At 41.4% G+C, this 18073-nt stretch overlaps 1 protein-coding gene across 1 annotated transcript in view; it reads right to left on the reverse strand.

Moving 5' to 3' along the window:
* The window catches only part of hcn2b (hyperpolarization activated cyclic nucleotide-gated potassium channel 2b), a 39863-nt gene that overhangs the window by 10381 nt on the left and 11409 nt on the right, over positions 1 to 18073 (reverse strand). The window contains exons 4-5 of the mRNA XM_061826085.1: positions 13667 to 13885; positions 398 to 544 (exon numbers count right to left, since the gene is read on the reverse strand). Coding sequence (XP_061682069.1) covers positions 398 to 544; positions 13667 to 13885 — 366 coding nt within the window. The remainder of the gene's footprint in view (positions 1 to 397; positions 545 to 13666; positions 13886 to 18073) is intronic.

Raw genomic sequence — 18073 nt, forward strand, 5'->3', positions numbered from 1 at the left:
TTATTTAAAGTGTGCATGATTTTTTTTGGGACACCCTGTATGTATATATATATATTTATATATATATATATGTGTGTGTGTGTGTACGATGAGGTTAATCTGCTCTACCCTTTTGCATGTTTAATTTATTGAATTATGCCCATGCATAATATAACAGCATTGGCCTTTCATCAAATTCTATGCACATATTAAATGAAATGTAAAGACTGAACCTTTGCTTATAGCAACGGTCGCTGCCTCATTATAATCGACTTTATAAGTGCGACGCGAGGTGACCGTTGGTGGCACCGCATCAATATTCCGGCAGCTCGCCGGCATCTAACGAATCTGAAGAATGACAAAATCAGCGCACGCGTGTGTGTGCAAATATATGTGTGTGTGTGTGTGTTAGCCACACCTCTCTGAGAGGCTCATTAAGCTCCTCCAGGATGCTCTCCTCATCAAACATCTTGCCCTGGTACCTGTGCTCGTAGTAGTCGTGGATCTTCTGCCGGAAGTCCGCCGGCAGCTTGTGGAACGACATGTACTGCTCCACTTGTTTGTACTGCACGCCACGGGGGAGGGAGATAAGACAGGGATGAAGGGGGGAGGGGTACATGAGCGCACCACTTTTGCTCACCGGCGGAGACGTTTGTGTCCCACTGATGAGCTCAAGCAGTGTACACAAAAAAAAAACGAGGAGCCGTGATGATCGTCTGGCTAAGAATCATGAATCCGCACGAGAAGCCCGTGACCTCTTCACTCCCCCCACGTGATGAGGTCAAAAAAACAAGATGCACCATTATTTTTTTTTTTTTTTAAATCTTTGTATGATTTTGCTACCATAGAAGATTGTTTTCCTCATTGTTTCTGTAGTATGACTGCAAACACACAATGGCAATAGCCATCCATCCATTTTCTTTGCCGCTTATCCTCACGAGGGTCGCGGGGAGTGCTGGAGCCTGTCCCAGCTGTCAACGGGCAGGAGGCGGGGTACAACCTGAACTGGTTGCCAACCAATCGCAGGGCACATAGAGACAGACAGCCGCACTCTCAGTCACACCTTGGGGCAATTTAGAGCGTCCAATGAATGTTGCATGTTTTTGGGATGTGGGAGGAAACCGGAGTGCCCGGAGGAAACCCACGCAGGCACGGGGAGGACATGCAAAGTCCACACAGGCGGGGCCGGGATCAAACCAAGGGCCTCAAAACTGTGATGCCAACGCCCATGGCAACATATTTACATTACATCTTAATAATAACTTAATAAAATTAATAATAATGAATGAGTAATTAATCTTAAAACGCGTCCTGATCCTTGGAATGAATTAATTTGCAATCCACTGGACACATTTTTGTACATAAAATGAGGCACATGCTGCATCCATGAAGCCATGGAGGAGCCTATTTTAAAAATAAAATGCAAGTATATATTAACAAAATTCAGTCTTAAAATTCAAAGCAAATACAGTATTAACAAAAAGACTAGATAAATGCGAGATTTTTGTGTTGGATCCAGGATAAATCATTCTTTTTTTTTCTCAACATTAATGTGCCCTGTAACCTGAAAATTGAAATGAAAAATGTAGTTGCACTAGTGTGCACACCCTTCTATTACAGCAGATGTGGTTGTGTTTGGAATTACAACACAGGTATCGAACAAAAGGCCCGGAGGCCGGATCCGGCCCACCCCATTGTTTTATGTGGCCCGTGAAGGGAAATTATGTGTATCAACTTCCATGATTTTTATTCAAATCTGTACCAACATTTCAAATTGTTGAGATATTGCGAGCAATTTTGTGTTGCCATACAGCTACAATAGTTGAAAAACCCACTACCCGTGAGTTCCGATTCTAAAACCAGTTCACAAATTTTATGTGTAAATGTTTTGAGATTAAATTTTTTTTTTTTTGGTTTCGCGGTCATAACGGCCGTCTGAGGGAACCCGTAACTGCAATGTGGCCCGTCACAAAAAGGACTTTGACAACCATGAGATACAAAATCATCTTAAACAGGAGACTGCGCACACCTGCCACCATTTTAAAGTGCCACCGATTAACACGAAATCAAGTTCAGATGTTCTAGTTGGCTTTTTATGACTGATTTAAGAACTCTTCATAATCCCGCCATTTTAACTCCAGGCCCAGTTCAAAATGAAGAAAATGTTTCCCAAAGCTTGATGTCGCTAAATGCTAGCTGCTAGATTGATGTTGGCTTGCTGCTAGCTTGATGCTGCTTGATGTTCTTTTGGCGAAGATCAGCGTTGCGTTTGCGTTAATTTTGGAATTTTTGCCTAAAAGGTCACCTTTGGTTCCATCGGATGATAAAATTCTCCTAAACACGCATGGGAAAATAATGTTTATCCCGCTTTGACGCTCGGTACGATATGAATAATACAATTACTGCAATTACATATCAGTTAGTAATAATTTAACGTTTTAGTGGTAAAGACTGTTGTAAAAAGGAAAAGAAAGCACGTGCAGCTTTAATGATGTCAGTTTAATAATGGAGCACTTTTTGTTAGCGTTTAGCTCGCACGATTCTTTACATATACCTGTTTAATTGTCACAGCAAAGGCTTTCAAATATGTATTTAGTTCACTTATAGTAGCACAAATGTAGCTTATATGCTTTATTCATGGGGAAATAAATTGCGGCGCTGGAATATTAAATATTGTTACCAGATTTCACTTTGGTTTAATTTTTCATGACTAAAAGAAAGGCCTTCTTCTACGATTTCACGTCCTTGTCCATATATAACAAATTATTCATATACAAACGGAAGCAAAGGGCACGTGTGTATTCTCACTTTGGGGCGAAGTCGATAAATATGTAACCGAGTGCCAATAAAAGAAGATCACGCCATGTTTGCTACATAGAACGTAAATACACAGCTATTCAAAATATGTTTTCTTCGATATTTATGTAATTAGTTTCAAGTTTTCTTTTTCAACATCGGCTAAAAACAAAATCCTTATGCTTGACTTCAGCTACTTTTTCCATCTATTTTCTATTAAAAGAAAATGATTTCCCGACAATCTGAAAAAAGATGAAGTACAATATTCCGCAAATGTACCGATTCGGTTTCGACCACTGGCATGCGACGGTGCGTGGAAAAAGTCTACACACCCCGGTCCAATGGCCAACCTTTTGTGATATCTAAAACAGAGATTTAAAAACATTTTAAACAAACATTGATGTGACTTAGAAATTGAGCAACTCTCTTAAATGTTTTGAATCAATATCGAGTGGGGAGGGAAAAAAATAAACTGATAAAATGTGGCTGCACAAACGGGCACGGCCATTTCTAAATGGAACGTGTTGGACGATCTGATTCGTGTTCAATTAGAGTCAGCGCCACCATTAACAGTGCCGCCAATTAATCCCAAATACATTTCACCTGTTCTAGTACTGACGATTATTATTTTTTGCTTTGTAACAGAAACTTCAAAGTCTGACCGTTGTTATAAGTTGGTGTATTTATAAAATTATAAATACGATTTATAAAAGCAAGAGAATTTTTGCGCCAACCAAAACAACAATCAGGGAAAAAATACAAAGAGTTCCTCGAGTTAAGATGGTCTCGACCGAAGACGTTTCGATTTTACAACGCCCGTCCCCCGTTCGCCATTTTGTCTGGCTAATGCTTGTCCCCGTTTGTGCGCCGGGAGTATCTTCGCATTTTTCGCCCTCCTTTTTCGACATTATCGCCCCCAAAGAAGAAAGCTGTGTCTTAGCAATTCTTCTGGACACAAAAGAAAACCCATTACCACGGAAGCGAAGTTCAAGATCATAAAAAGATCGGCGAAAGGAGAGACAGCGACACCACCAAGGCTTCGATCGGTCGACCGTGGTGACAATTATGAAAGACAAGGCCCGTATTTTAGCGCATGTAAAAGGTTCCGTTCCTATGTCGTATACAATGGTCATAAAACAAGGTTCTTTGATAGTTGTCGAGATGGAGAGGATTGAGGACCAGGTTCCTTCGCAATAGCCTCTAACAGCCTCTCCTATTCTTCTACATCCACCTCTCAGCAGGAATGCTAAGTACATCATCTTGTTTATTTCAATGTATTTGTTTTTCACACTAAGTATTTTGACTTTAATGGTGGAAACCGACTTGAGTTGAAATTCAAGTTGAGTCGCGACTGCAGGAACGGATCTCAGTCGTAGATCGAGGACTCCCTGTAACGTCCAGAGGAATTCTGAGAAGTCCTACGTGTGCATTGATTTTGAGCGGACCACCTTCTTTTTGTTATCCGAGCGCTTTCAAAATCAATAAAGGTTTCGCTAATCTACTTAACGCAGTGATACAGCACACTTTGAGGGGGGGAGGACTGGGGTGCTACGGGGGGCTGGTTGATAACTGAGAACAGAGGACTGCTGACAAGAAACCGCAGCAAGCTTTAAAATATAAGATTTTCTCCACCGAATGCGTGCGTTTGTGTGTCACACAGTGTGAGTCACGGCTCTGTGGAATCAACTGTCAATTGGACGAGTGGTATTTTCCAAGCTGCGGGGTCAAGGGACAGCGGCTGCTGTCCGACAACCACAACAAGTACTGACATCAAATCTTCCTCACAGCTTCTTGCTTATCGAACGACGTGGAAGGAAAGTTAAGTGTGGGCACTGCAATTGGCAATTGGAATGAATTGATAGCGTTGCTGGGGAGGGCTTTGTCGTTGGAAAAAAAATGCCAATATATGTCGAGTGAAAGTAGTAATTAAAAAAATACTAATGGAGAAAGAAGGGGAAAATTGAGGCAGAATTAATAAAATATTAACATGGATGCACACAACATTGTGGAGTCATAATACGCTTTTCGACTTTAAAGCAGGTCTTGAATATGTGCAGGAAGTCTCTATAGAACTACACATATCTGAGAATATGACATTTTTGCGCTGAATTCTTTGACAGTCAAAGAAATTCGGTGTTAGATCTTTGTGGTATTTTTGTGTTGAGTCAAAATTCGGAGTCGAAATTTTACGCATTGATTTCCTTTTTCCAGATCAAATTTTCTATCTTTTTTTTATACTGTTAAAATAATAATTGGAAACAACTCTGTGTAAATTGTTTGAATTTAAATTTGAGTTTTTACACTTTTTTTTTTCTAAAAACAAATATTAGAAATTCTAATTTAATTTGATGCCAAAAATAAACCTACAGAGGTAAAAATCCATGTCTTTTAGAAAAATAAAGATTGATATGCACTCTATTTAGTCGTGTTACGTGCTGTTGGTTTGGTTAGCAACACGTTTCAAATGGGGGTCAGTAGTCAACAATTTTACCAAGGTCGCCTATGAAAGGAGTCAATTGTACTGTAATTCCCGGCCTACAGAGCGCATGTCGCAGAGTACATTTGTAAAGGAAATACCATTTGGTACCTACATACGCCAGAGCGGTGTAAAAGCCACAAGTGCTCACATTGAAACCCACATTGAAACACAAGATATTAACAATGAAAGACAGTAGACAGAAAGACTTTAACGCTAGCGGGGTGCAAATGCTGGCGCTAATGCTAATCCTAACGCTAGCGCCCCGCTAACACTAGCGGTAACGCTAACAGGGTTGGTTAAAATAAAACTTACCGGTAAATATTACTGAGACACGCCAGTAACACAACACCAACACGCTAGCACAGCGCTAACGCTAGTGCAGCGCTATCAGGGCCGGTAAAGTCACTTCCTCAGCACATATATTCCACCAATCTCATTCTTACCTTTTCCACTCGAGCCCCCCCTTGCATCCCTTAGAAAAAATGCCCAAATTAGCCGCATCACCGCATGCAAGCGTGTGAAAAAAGTCGCAGCTTGTAGGCCGGAACTAACAGTGGTTAAAAAGGAATAAGAAGGATTCTATTTGAGGAAGGCTTTTTATTTTAGTTAAGATATGTCCTCAGGTCAGAGGTAAGGTCAGATTTGAGGAAACACGAGCAGCAATAACTTCAATATGACTGCAACACATGCAGGGAAACAGCAAGTTCATTTTTTTTAAGTGAAAAGAGGGGAAATGACGTAGTGCAGAAGCAGGATGGCAGATCCGAGTTTTTCTGTCACATTAACATCAGACAATGAGCCACATGCTGCTTCACCAGAGACAAATTATCACCTCATATGTAGCAGGTAATTTTAGTGAATTTCAAAGGTTTTTCTCGTATCGCACAATTCTAGCGGTATTATTTGTGATAGCATTTAGTCAGTCAAACAAAACACACAGGATGAAGCCTTCCGAGGTTTCAGTCCGTCGGGAAGTGCGGAGAAGCCGCCGGTCAATAAAACCGGCGGAGCGGGATAAGCGTGGCGGCCTCCATTAAGTTTTTGCAGCCCGGCGATTCGGCGCGTGCGACGCTCTCAATTAAAGCCAAAGCCGCCGCCTCCGCCTCCTCTCAGAAGTTGTTGTCGTCGGAAGTTTTATTGACTCTGTGATTTCCGCGGCATTAGCCCGAGATTAGCGGCCGCGTCAGTCAAAAGTCGACGGCGCTCCGGAGAGTTGATGTAGCGGAAAAGTCATGTTTAAGAAATCTATGCTCCATTTTGTGACTGCCGGCTTGCATTTAATTGGGCTTTCACTCTGATTGATGGATGCTTATGGCTCCATTGGAGAGGAGAAGAAAATAAATCAAAGTTGGGGGAAAAAAATGGATTCAAAAAAAAAGTGACAACCTCGATAAGTAATCTGGCATCGTGGCAACAAAGCTAAATTTGAAAATGCAGAAATTAATGCAGATACGGTTTAGCAACACATTCACACAAGTTTCCATGGAGAACACTTCGGATGTTATGAATGCTTCACATTCACAATGGCCGTCAGCAATAGTGTAAAACGGCGGAGGGGGCGGGGGGGTATTTTGGAAACATCTTGGTTTAAAAAAAATAATAATAATAAATAATCAGTGTTGCAAACTGAATTTAATTGTAATTTTAATTTATTTATAATTTATAAACATTTAATTTCATTCCATTTAAATTTCATTTCAATGAATTTTAATTAATTTAATTTAGATCAAGACAAAATTGAGATGTGTGCAGATCATGAAAACAAAAACTGTTTTAACAGGAAAAATGTTACATTATGGGAATAATGGTCTATTTTTCCATGATAAACAATTATGAGAAGAAATTCAAACTATTTGTCATTGTCAGAGGTAAAATGAGATTCAAATGTTTGCACTTGCTCATTTACCGACATTCTGTGCACAAAAACTTTTGTAAAAATGGATTTGCAGACCCTCGTACTCCTTCAAGACGGTTGCATTGATTTGGGCCGAACGCCATCTTTGAGTGTCCTTCTATCGGCCTTCTCCGAGAGGGGAGTCCAAAATGTCGGCCTTTCAACTTTTCTCCAACGCGGCTGCGAATCACTGCATGACCTCAGTGACGGCCGGGCCACGTTTCCAAGCGGGCGTTTTTTTCCTTTTTTTGTGTCAAGGTCTAGTGACTGCGTGCTCATCGCTGCTGGTCTCGTGGGGGGTGGTCACGAGCCTCCCCCCCTACCCGGTGCCCAATAAGTGGCGGGGTGCTGTTACATAACAGCCACCGTTCCATGTCCGCTCGACACGTGGAGGTGAATTGATGGGGGACGTCCAGAGTGACTGGGGGGGGGGGGGACGACACATGCGGCTACCGGTCAACTCCATGTGAAAAGACAGACCGCTAAGTCTTCATGGACAATGTGACCTGCTAACTAATGTATTCGTCCTTACTTCCTGGTTATGTAGTGCTGGGTTATCCTGGGTTTTCATAAATTATGATAATTGGGGGTATTCCGCTCCAGTTCGGGAAGAAATTGATCATGGAAAATTATTTATTTTTAACCCCCCAACCCCAGCCCACCCCAGTAGTGTGTAGTACTTTTTTTTTTTTTTGGAAGAAAGAAAATCACTGATATAGTACTACATAAAAACATATAGTAATGACGTTATTAAAAAAAGGATTAACTATTTTTGCCACTTTTTTTGATTGGGGCGGGGTTCAATTCAATACAGATTGTGCTTCCCCAGCTGATGTGCACTCCTTGGCCACCAGGGGGGAGAATAATAAAGAGAGAGACACACGAGAAGACGTTTTGCAACTGACTTAGTAAGCTGAGGTCACAATAGCTGTTTGTTGTTGGAGTTTTTTTTTCCACAAAGGGTAAAGAATATCTGTGTGAATATTCTTATATTACAATATAACAATAGAACTGATTTTTTTCACAGTACAGCTATGTGTTTGTTTTGAATACACAATGTGTAATTCTCTTTGTTTGATGTTTAGTTTGACAAGTTTGACTGAGTTGACTGCCACCATTCAGTATTCATCCATCCATTTTCTTTGCCGCTTATCCTAACGAAGGTCGCGGGAGTGCCGGAGCCTATTCCGGCTTTCAATGGGCAATAGGCGGGGTACACCCTGAACTGGGTACACCCGGGTCCTCAGAACTGTGAGGCCAACGCTTTACCAGCTGCTCCACCATGCCGCCCATTCAGTGTTCATACTTCACATTTTTTGCTTTGCCATCTCAAAACGACAAAAACACCAAATCAAAGCTAATATAATACATGAAAAAAATAATTGAATTTGGAAATTAAAATGCAAAGGAAAACAAAAACTAAAATAGAAAATCCTAAACTATTTTTACCCTGGTCCAAACAACAGCTTGTATCTCAAAAAACACGTACATGAGGTCACTTGTACCTCAAGGCACATCTTTATACATGTTTAAAGACCCAGTAAACACTTCCAAAAATGTCCTACAAATTTGAATTAAAAAAAAACAAAAAAAATGTAAAAAAAAAAATGTAAAATCAGGTTTCGGAATGGTCAAGAATCGAGCCATTTTTCAGCTTCCAGACATTGTTTGTGTGTCGCTGAATGCTCTGAAAATCGGAATTTTTCAGCTGTCAATCAAATATGTGCAAAGCCGCGAGAGAGCAATTTCCAGCGATGCACATCGTGTTTTCAAAAATCAGTTTTGGCGCTCCGCTTTGAAATATGAAGTTAAAAATCATCGTTTGTGCAACTATTTAGGTTACTTTCAAAAGGGGTTTGGACCCCCCCAAAATACTATCAACATGTCAACATTATTATTTATTACATCTGACAAGTTGAAATTTTGGTCCGGATTTTGTCTATAACGATCTAACTTGATATATATACATGATTTGGGTTTGTGGGCCACATCAAATTATGCGGCAGGCCGGAACTGGCCCCGGGGCCTTGAGTTTGACACCCGTGATTTATTTGGAGCATAACCACATGCTGCTTCACCAAACCAAAAGACAAAAACATTCCATTTTGATGTGAATCTGGATAAAGCTACATAGAGTATCAATTTTTCATTTCTTTTATCTTTTTCACAGTCTTCTTAAATCCGGTTCTATATGTCTTCATATCACCATAACTGACCGTGATCAAACCCCCCACCCCCCCAGTTATGCAAACGCTGAAAGTTTCCATAATTTATCAGCGAATAATGACACGAACATGATTTTAGATTTTTAATGAGGCATTGTTTGGCCTTGGCGCAGGACAGTTTAACAAACTTTGTCAAGGTTGAATTTTTAATGCCGTTCTCATAGTGGATCACATTACATATTCGGAAAGATTTGAAATGGATGGAGAAATACGTTAGCGGCTTTTCTAAAACACAACAACGAATCTGTCGCTAGTGTTTTCCGCCTCCTTGCTGTGGCTACAAAAAATTCCAACCCGTAAATCTGCCGTGTTGTTGTCTACGTGCTGTCGGCATGTTTGTCTCGCATGTCGCCATCTTGCTTACGACTTAATTGCTCGTGGAAACAAAGGGAAAGTTATGTTTAGAGTCCGCTGATGCGAGACGGATACTACAGTCAAGCAGCGAGCAAACTATTTGCCCAATTATCTCCTCCGTACTTGGCTTAAACGCACAGAACTTTGCCTGCAGTCCGACCATAAATCGATTCCACTGACGTGGTGCAGCAATACACGTCAGACTCGTTTACGGACGGCGGGCCGACTCTGAACAGAACTCCACGGATGACCACATTTGGGACATACCTGGGGATGTCTTCACACAACACAAATTAGATTTGTTTACAGCTTCCACCTCATTCTAATTATACGTGTCAACAGTTTGTGTTGGATGTCCAGAGGCGGAACACAAACAGGCCTAACAGGGAAACTGTAGCGGCTTGAGAATAGCACAAAGGATTTCATGACCAAAAAAGACCAAAGTCACGGCATTACCACAACCACGATACTGATGTGAGTCAGACCCACAAATCCCCCAGTGATTAAAAACCTCATGAACAGCTTTTGTCCACTTCAGCTCAATCTGCTCGATGTGGTGGATCACCGCCACACTTTAGCCCCAAAGCGAGTTGACTGCAAACACCAAAAGGTGAAACTATATTCAGGACATTGGGTGTCAGGAGAAAAAGCACCAAGTCGGACTCCAGCTCATTAACAAACAATATGGCGCCTCGATCGAACACTTTGGTCCCGATGGCCCCACTTTGATCTCAGTGATAGTGGGCTGTAGTGTCAAAAAGTCTTGGCAAGAAAAAAAGGGACTTAGAACTCGGTTCAGTAACAAAAAAGACCAAAGTCACAATAATGAAGCAGACCTCCCCCATGGAACAATCAATCCCAAACATGTCGGACTCGGACTGGACAATCATAACTTTCCAGGTGATACTTTGATACTTTTACATTACAGTACTTACTATTTAGTTAGCGACTAAATATGGCGTGGGAGATGAGACTTGCTAACTACCGTAATCACACCGGCCTACAGAGCGCACCTGGTTATAAGCCTCGGTACGCAGAAAGAGTTTAACGCTAGCACACAGCCAGGAAAACAAAGGAGTGACTCCGTAAGAAGCACATCAATCTTCTGGCGTTGCCTCGCCAGTCTCCAGACCCAAACCCAAATAGAAAATCTTTGGAGGGAGCTGAAATTCCGTGTTTCTTAGCGACAGCCTAGAAACCTGTCTAATCTAGAGAAGATAACCAAGTGCGCTAGCGTTAGGGCCGCGTTAGCGTTAGGGCCGTGCTAGCGTTAGCAGTGATGCGGCGCTAGCATAAGGAGGGTTGAAAGAGTGTGAAAAAAAGTCACAGATTGTAGGCCAGAAATAATGTTAATTAACTCGGGAATCAAATTACCAACTTCTTAATTCACTAACAAAAAGTAGACTCCCTTTTAGAACTTAATAAATGAAGTCCACCACAGTCCAGTAAAACATTTAGACGGGTTTCATGTGCAAGCAGACACAAACGCAAAGGAGGATCCATTTTCTTCCACGGATAATTGGGACACGGGTTGGTCATGATTGTTATGTTTGTCATGACGGGTTTGTTTATGACTAGGCAACACGGTGGAGCAGCTGGTAAAGGGTTTGGCCTCACATTTATGAGGTCCTGGGTTCAATCCCGGACCGACCTTTGTGGAGTCTCCATGTTCTCCCCGTGCCTGCGTGGGTTTACTCCGAACACTCCAGTTTCCTTCCACATCCCAAAAACATGCAACATTAATTGGACACTCTAAATTGCCCATAGGTGTGATTGTGAGTTGCGGCTGTTTGTCTCCATGTGCCCTGCGATTGGCTGGTAACCAGTTCAGGGTGTACCCCGCTTCCTGCCCCTTGACAGCTGGGATGGGCTCCAGCACTCCCCGTGACCCGTGTGAGGATAAGCGGCCAAGAAAATAGATGAAAAAAAAATAGAAAATACGATAATACGATGAATATAAATGTGACGGCAACTGCAGAGAGAGTCGATCTCAGCTCTACGACGGCCCGAAGAGTCAATCAGACAACAAAGCACCCCGATGTGTACAAGACGGGCCGTCAGCATTAATGAAGGTGCAATTAGGCAGCAGCTCATCCAGGATCTAAGGAAGCCCGCAAGTCGGGCAACGAGGGACCGAAAAGGAACCATAGCTGGCTTTGATCAGCGCTACAGGTGACGGGGCAGGGCCGGGCCGAGGCCTTGCGATTGGCGGCCACGAGCGTAGAATTAATGGAACTCATGCTGCCCCTAACAAAGAGTGCTGGAATTAAGGAGGAAAAACGTCAAACTCGCATCAAACGGGACACTCTTGGCCAAGTCTTTGCGGGAATTAAATTTGCTTTTACGTCTGTACGCTCTCAAGAAATTAAATCAGCACAACAGTCTGAGTTTTTCCTTTTGTCGTGAGTTGAAGTATACGCTATGGTGTAGCTTGCAGTTCAGACAAGGAACAAATTCTACATGGGTTGCTGCGCCATTTGCGTTCGTTAAGCCACTTTATTAGCAAAAATGGAGGTTAGGAGGATTGTAACCTTATTTTCTTACAAAACTTCCCATCCACGGGCAACATTTGCTCCTCAAAGTTTGAAGTGAAGTCTTTCTACAGACAGTGGAGGACGCTTCCGCTTCTTCAATTTTTCCTCAGTCAGAAAATTTTATTGCCACTTTTTTAAATTAAACATGTATCCATTTCCACCATCGATGTGCAGTTTGCCATTAAATTCCTTGTTCAGAAACTAAGAATATTACATGAAAATGTCCCCTTCTCAAAAAGTTGGTGAAAGAATAGATAGATAGATAGATAGATAGATAGATAGAATAGATAGATAGATAGATAGATAGATAGATAGATAGATAGATAGATAGATAGATAGATAGATAGATAGATAGATAGATAGATAGATAGATAGATAGATAGATAGATAGATAGATAGATAGATAGATAGATAGATAGATAGATAGATAGATAGATAGATAGATGCATTTTCCAGTGATGAGAGTAGAATGAAACTACTTTCACCAACATTGTATGCTTCAGTCCATTAAAAAAAAATTATTTGCATTTTAAAAACGTACTTAGATGGGTTTCATTTGGCCAAAAGTGGCCATGATGGAAGCAAAAAGTTCATTTGGACATGAAAAGCATTAAAATGGGAAAATTATAAAACTTAACTTCTGTCTGATTTTGTAATCCCCACCTTTGGGAAGTCGAATTATATTTGCATTTTTCTGTTAAAATGGTTAAAAAAGAAAAAAAATGAGGGGGAGGTGACCACCACAGACAGTCACTGTGATTTGACTGGCGCGTATGTGCCCGGGCGCCATTGCACTCGCAAATCTGCACAGTCGAGCACGAAAAATCATGCATGTAAAATTTGTTACGAGTAGAAATACATAGATATTGAAAGATGTCAATTATTTTGCGTAGTCTTGACCAATGTTCACTCTAAGCTGCGCCACTACGCAATTGCGCACTTGTCGTACACTCAGCGCACATGAAAACTGATCCAGCGCAGTGAACCACAGCCTAACGTCTTTCTTTTTTTCACGGAAGCACACGTACGGAAGCGTATTGCTGCCACACCCCAAAAAAAAACAAAACTGCTGCTCAGCCTACTTCTACTTCCTAGTTCACCTGACACCGCCCCCCCCTCCGCTCTTAAAGGGGTACACTCATAATTACAAACAGAAAACGCACCCGTAACATTATATCTGCGGGCATGACTGACCACACCTGTACATTTTTCAAATGTGTGTCTGTTGTCTAATATTAAATATACTTTTTTTTTTATCAAGGTGAACCCTAAGAACTCAAAACAATTGGGAGGGTGAAAGATTCTAATTGACTGTAAATACTGAGGAAAATGCGGTCCATAAGTAACAAAAATGAAAGAGCCCCGCAAAAAAAAAAAAAAAAAACAAACAAATCGGCGCGCTTACCTTCTCCTGGTACTGGCGCCTGGACGAGTCCAGAGACTGGATAAGTGCGGTGGCGTGGCCGATGAACATGGCGTAGCAGGTGGCCCCGACGATCATGCTGAGCATGGTCAGCCAGATGTCCGACATGCTCTCGGGGGCTTGGCGTCCGTAGCCGATGCACAGCATGTGACTCATGGCCTTGAAGAGAGCGAAGGAGTAGAGCTCGCTCCACGTGTCGTTCTGGCGGGGAGGACGGAAAAGCAATCGGCCCACTTGAGACAGACGGGTACAACAAAGACCTACAGAACCAACGCAGTAGTCGTGGTTTGGGCATTCGCAAATTCACTTATTTGCAGATTTCTGAGGGCGTGGACCTTCTACGATTTGTTCTTTTTGTGCTCTGGCCAACGTAGAACTGCACAATTAATTGAATTTCATCATGATTGCGATCTGGACGGGCCACCGGTCACTCACATGCGACAGACCTGTGAATATTCATTCTCGCGCGGTGGTGAAATCGATCACAACTGGACTCTTCTGATTGCCGCCTCTCACCAAACAATTTAGTAGTCGGCGACATCGGACCGCCCTAGCCCGAGTCTTGGAGTAGCAGCGCTAATATTTATCACCAACTAGAACGGAATTACTCTTATGGGATGCTAAATGACATCCATTGAGATGATTGCCGGTGAGGTGGAAGTAGATTTCCGTGAGAATTCCTCTCGTCCAAAGTGACCTCTGATAGGTTCCGGTGTGACGGTCTGAGCGCTCCCGGTGCTGAAAAGTCTCCTTGTGATTAACGGGCATGCGCGTATATTTTGTAAACTTCCGGCCAGTCTGAACCGTCCCCATCAACGCTTCAACATGTGCCATTCGACAACTTGTCGCCAAGTGTTCACGTTCGCTTCGGACGTCTCAGAAAGACGAACACAGCGAACGTACATCTATGTGTATATCTTTTTATTAACTTTTATTTTAAGGTTAGGTTAGGGTTAGGATATAATGTACGTTAGCTACTTCTATGTAGAAGGAGGGGATCTATGAGACTGGGGGATTTCCCAGTAAGCCTTTGCTATATACCCAGAGTTCCCCTGTTAGTAACGCATGCGCATTCATCACAAGGAGACTTTTCAGCACGGGGGAGCGCTCAGACCGCCACACCGGCTCGCCCGTGACCCAAATAAAGACAAGCAAGCCCTAAAGAAAACGGAAGCAAGAATCTACTCAAGTCATGATTTCAAGAGTACTGTCAGTGTACGTATTGGTGATGTTGGGGACCCGAATCATCTTCATCATCATCACCATCACCACAAAAAAACGAGTGTTTGAATACGGTAAGCACGCTGATCCCCCGTCCTGCTGGATATTAAGAGGTGACCATGGCGTACAAAAACTCCGCATTAATGTAAACATATTTGGAGAGCATTGAAATGCATACATAAGATGCATAAACGGGATGAGACTGCACGATTCATTTGAGAAAATACGGTTTGAATATGAGTAATATGCAGTCGCCGTGTGGGGTGGTGCCCACAAGTGACACCCAGAATGCAACACGACAAAACGGTGTGTGTGGATGTTTGGAAATTGAGAATGTTGCCATTGAAACCCACGAGACTGTAATCTAACACAAAAAATTAGGGTGTCTCGCTTACACTGCTCTTTACACGAATATTTCGAATATTTTTGTTTACACTCATCTTTCTTTTATTAACTTTTAGAGAACAACTCATTACAGTTGTATCAATGTCAATAGGCATCTGCATCTAAATGATTGAGAGAGCGAGAGAGAGAGAGAGAGAGAGAGAGAGAGAGACAGACAGAATTTCTTTTTAAAGTTTACAACTGTGGCAATATTTGCACAGAATATTGTTGGAATAATAATAATAATTTTTGTTCTATCCATCCATCCAAGCGCTCAATCTTTATCCGGCAGATAAGTACTGGATTAAGTACGAGTTAAGTAATTAAATACTACACAGTATTATTGTTTGACTTTTTTTTTTTTTTAGAATTTCATTAAAATTGTATCCATTCATCCATCCATTTTCTTTGCTGCTTATCCTCACAAGGCTCACAGGAGTGCTGGTGCCTATCCCAGCAGTCAACGGGCAGGAGGCGGGGTACACCCTGAACTGGTTGCCGGCCAATCACAGTGCACATGGAAAAGAACAACACTCGCACTCACAATCACACCTTGGGGCAATTTAGAGTGTCCAATTAATGTTGCATGTTTTTGGGATGTGGGAGGAAACCGGAGTGCCCGGAGAAAACCCACTCAGGCACGGGGAGAACATGCAAACAACAAACAGGCCAGGCCGGGATCAAACCCGGGTCCCCAGAACTGTGAGGCCAACGCTTTACCAGCTGCTCCACCGTGCCGCCTTATAATTGTATGTCATTTTAATTAATTACTTTCATTAACGAGTCCAGAAAATACGGGCACATACTGTATCACACCAGCTGTTCATTTTGTTTTTTGCGAGACCTCTTAGTGAGGAGCGTGTATGATAAAATAATAATAAAAAAATAAATACATTTAAAAACGCCTGTGCTCATTGTCTTGGCTACTTTCTTTTGACTGAACATCTAATTTGCCACCTAAATGGATTTTGCAGATAAATACATTTCGACGGCAGCACAATAGCGCGATGGAACTTTTATGATGTATGATAGAGTGATTATACAAGGTTATGTATGTGTGTGTGTGTGTGTGTGTGTGTGTGTTGTGTGTGTGTGTGTGTGTGTGTGTCTAAAACCAACAAGAGAGAGCTTATCTTGCTTGGCAGAGCTCCATTTAGACTTTTAATACATTAAGCGCTTGTGAACTACATGGAGATACATTATTTAAGAGTGAGTTCCTATCTATTAGTCAAACGTGTCCGACAACTACGAGATAAATGACGGGAAAAGGATGAATAAACGTCACGAAGCGTGCAAAAGATGCAACAAAATGGTTAATACACGGGAAATGGAGCAACAGATGGTAACTCGATCAAGAATTAAGTGTGTGTTTGGTCAGTTATTATATAACAATATATGATACAGTACAGTATAACAATTTGTGCGTCCAAAATATTGAACTTCGTAAGTCCCAGTAAAGGGAAAATAGGTGTCTTCTAAATTTGACATACCACATAAAAGAGCGTCGTTGACAACGCCGCCAAATATGAATGATTAAGAAAAAATAGCATTTGTTTTCCTCTGTGGGACAGGCACACACTTGTGGTCGACAATGAGGCGCTCTAAAGGGACACCGCCGGCCCAAAAACCTTGTAAACATGTGGGCTAAATTCAGAATTAAATCTGTCTTCCTCTTTAATACTTATTTTAAGTCATTTCTTTTGAAAAGTGCAACATAAAAATCTATCTATCTATTTATCATATAGGTTATCTTTTTTCCTCTTTTTTTCATTTTCCTTACTATACTTAAATTATCTTGCAGGGCTTGCTAACAAAAAAAAGTAATATTTCTATGCAAATACAATCATGGAATTACGGGGAGGTTGGGGGGGTTGTAAGATTTTAGTAAAATTCAGAAAATAAAGATGAGCTGGGATCAATCATTTTAGAGAAAAAGCTGTAATGAAACAATCAAAATAGGGACAATACGGAAAACGTCATCTCATTTTATGAGAATAAATCACGTGCTTTTGTGAAAACAACTCATTTGACTAGAAAAGGAGTAACAAAATCAACTAATATTACAGATTTTTATTGTTGTATTTTGAGAAAATATAGAAAAAAAAATCAAAATCTTAAAGAAATAAAGTAGCCATTTTAAAATTTAATTAAATGAACAAAAATCATGAATAAAGTTAGGTAAAAGTGTGTCGACTAGAATAAAGTCATTTGCAGACAAAAAGTGATTTCATGAGAAATTATTTTATATGAAACGAGATTTTTTTTCGCCAACATTTTACAGAATAGAGTAATTTTTTAAAGATTAGCATAATAAATTGTTTTTGTTAGTAATATGAATATCTATCTATCGGAGGCCGCAAGTATGGAAATGACACAGGTGCACATTTGAAGCTGCTGTTAGCGCACAGCCATGCGCTAGCAGCTAAAATAGCATCCAGAATGATGGCGCAACCTGCGACCTCACAACTCAGGCCCAAAAACATCTTAACTGCTGTGAACGCCTTTAAAAACGTGCAAATTTCCAACTTTTTTAAATTGGGTTAGCTTTGCTGCTATTAGACATCAGGAAGTATTAGAGACTGAGTGGTGAAAGTGCACACCGTCCCTCGCTAAATCCGAGTCAGGAAAGGTGCCAAGACACCCTAATGAAAAGAAGCGCTATTATCAAAAAAATATGGACTGATGGTTGTCTGGAAGTATCAAAGAACACATCGCAGCGCTCCATTGAACGCTAACGACTTTGTCTCACTTTATAGGCCAATCTGCTGTTCATTAGCAATGGCA

Source organism: Syngnathoides biaculeatus, chromosome 7 (assembly GCF_019802595.1).
Source record: "Syngnathoides biaculeatus isolate LvHL_M chromosome 7, ASM1980259v1, whole genome shotgun sequence".
Taxonomy (NCBI): domain Eukaryota; kingdom Metazoa; phylum Chordata; class Actinopteri; order Syngnathiformes; family Syngnathidae; genus Syngnathoides; species Syngnathoides biaculeatus.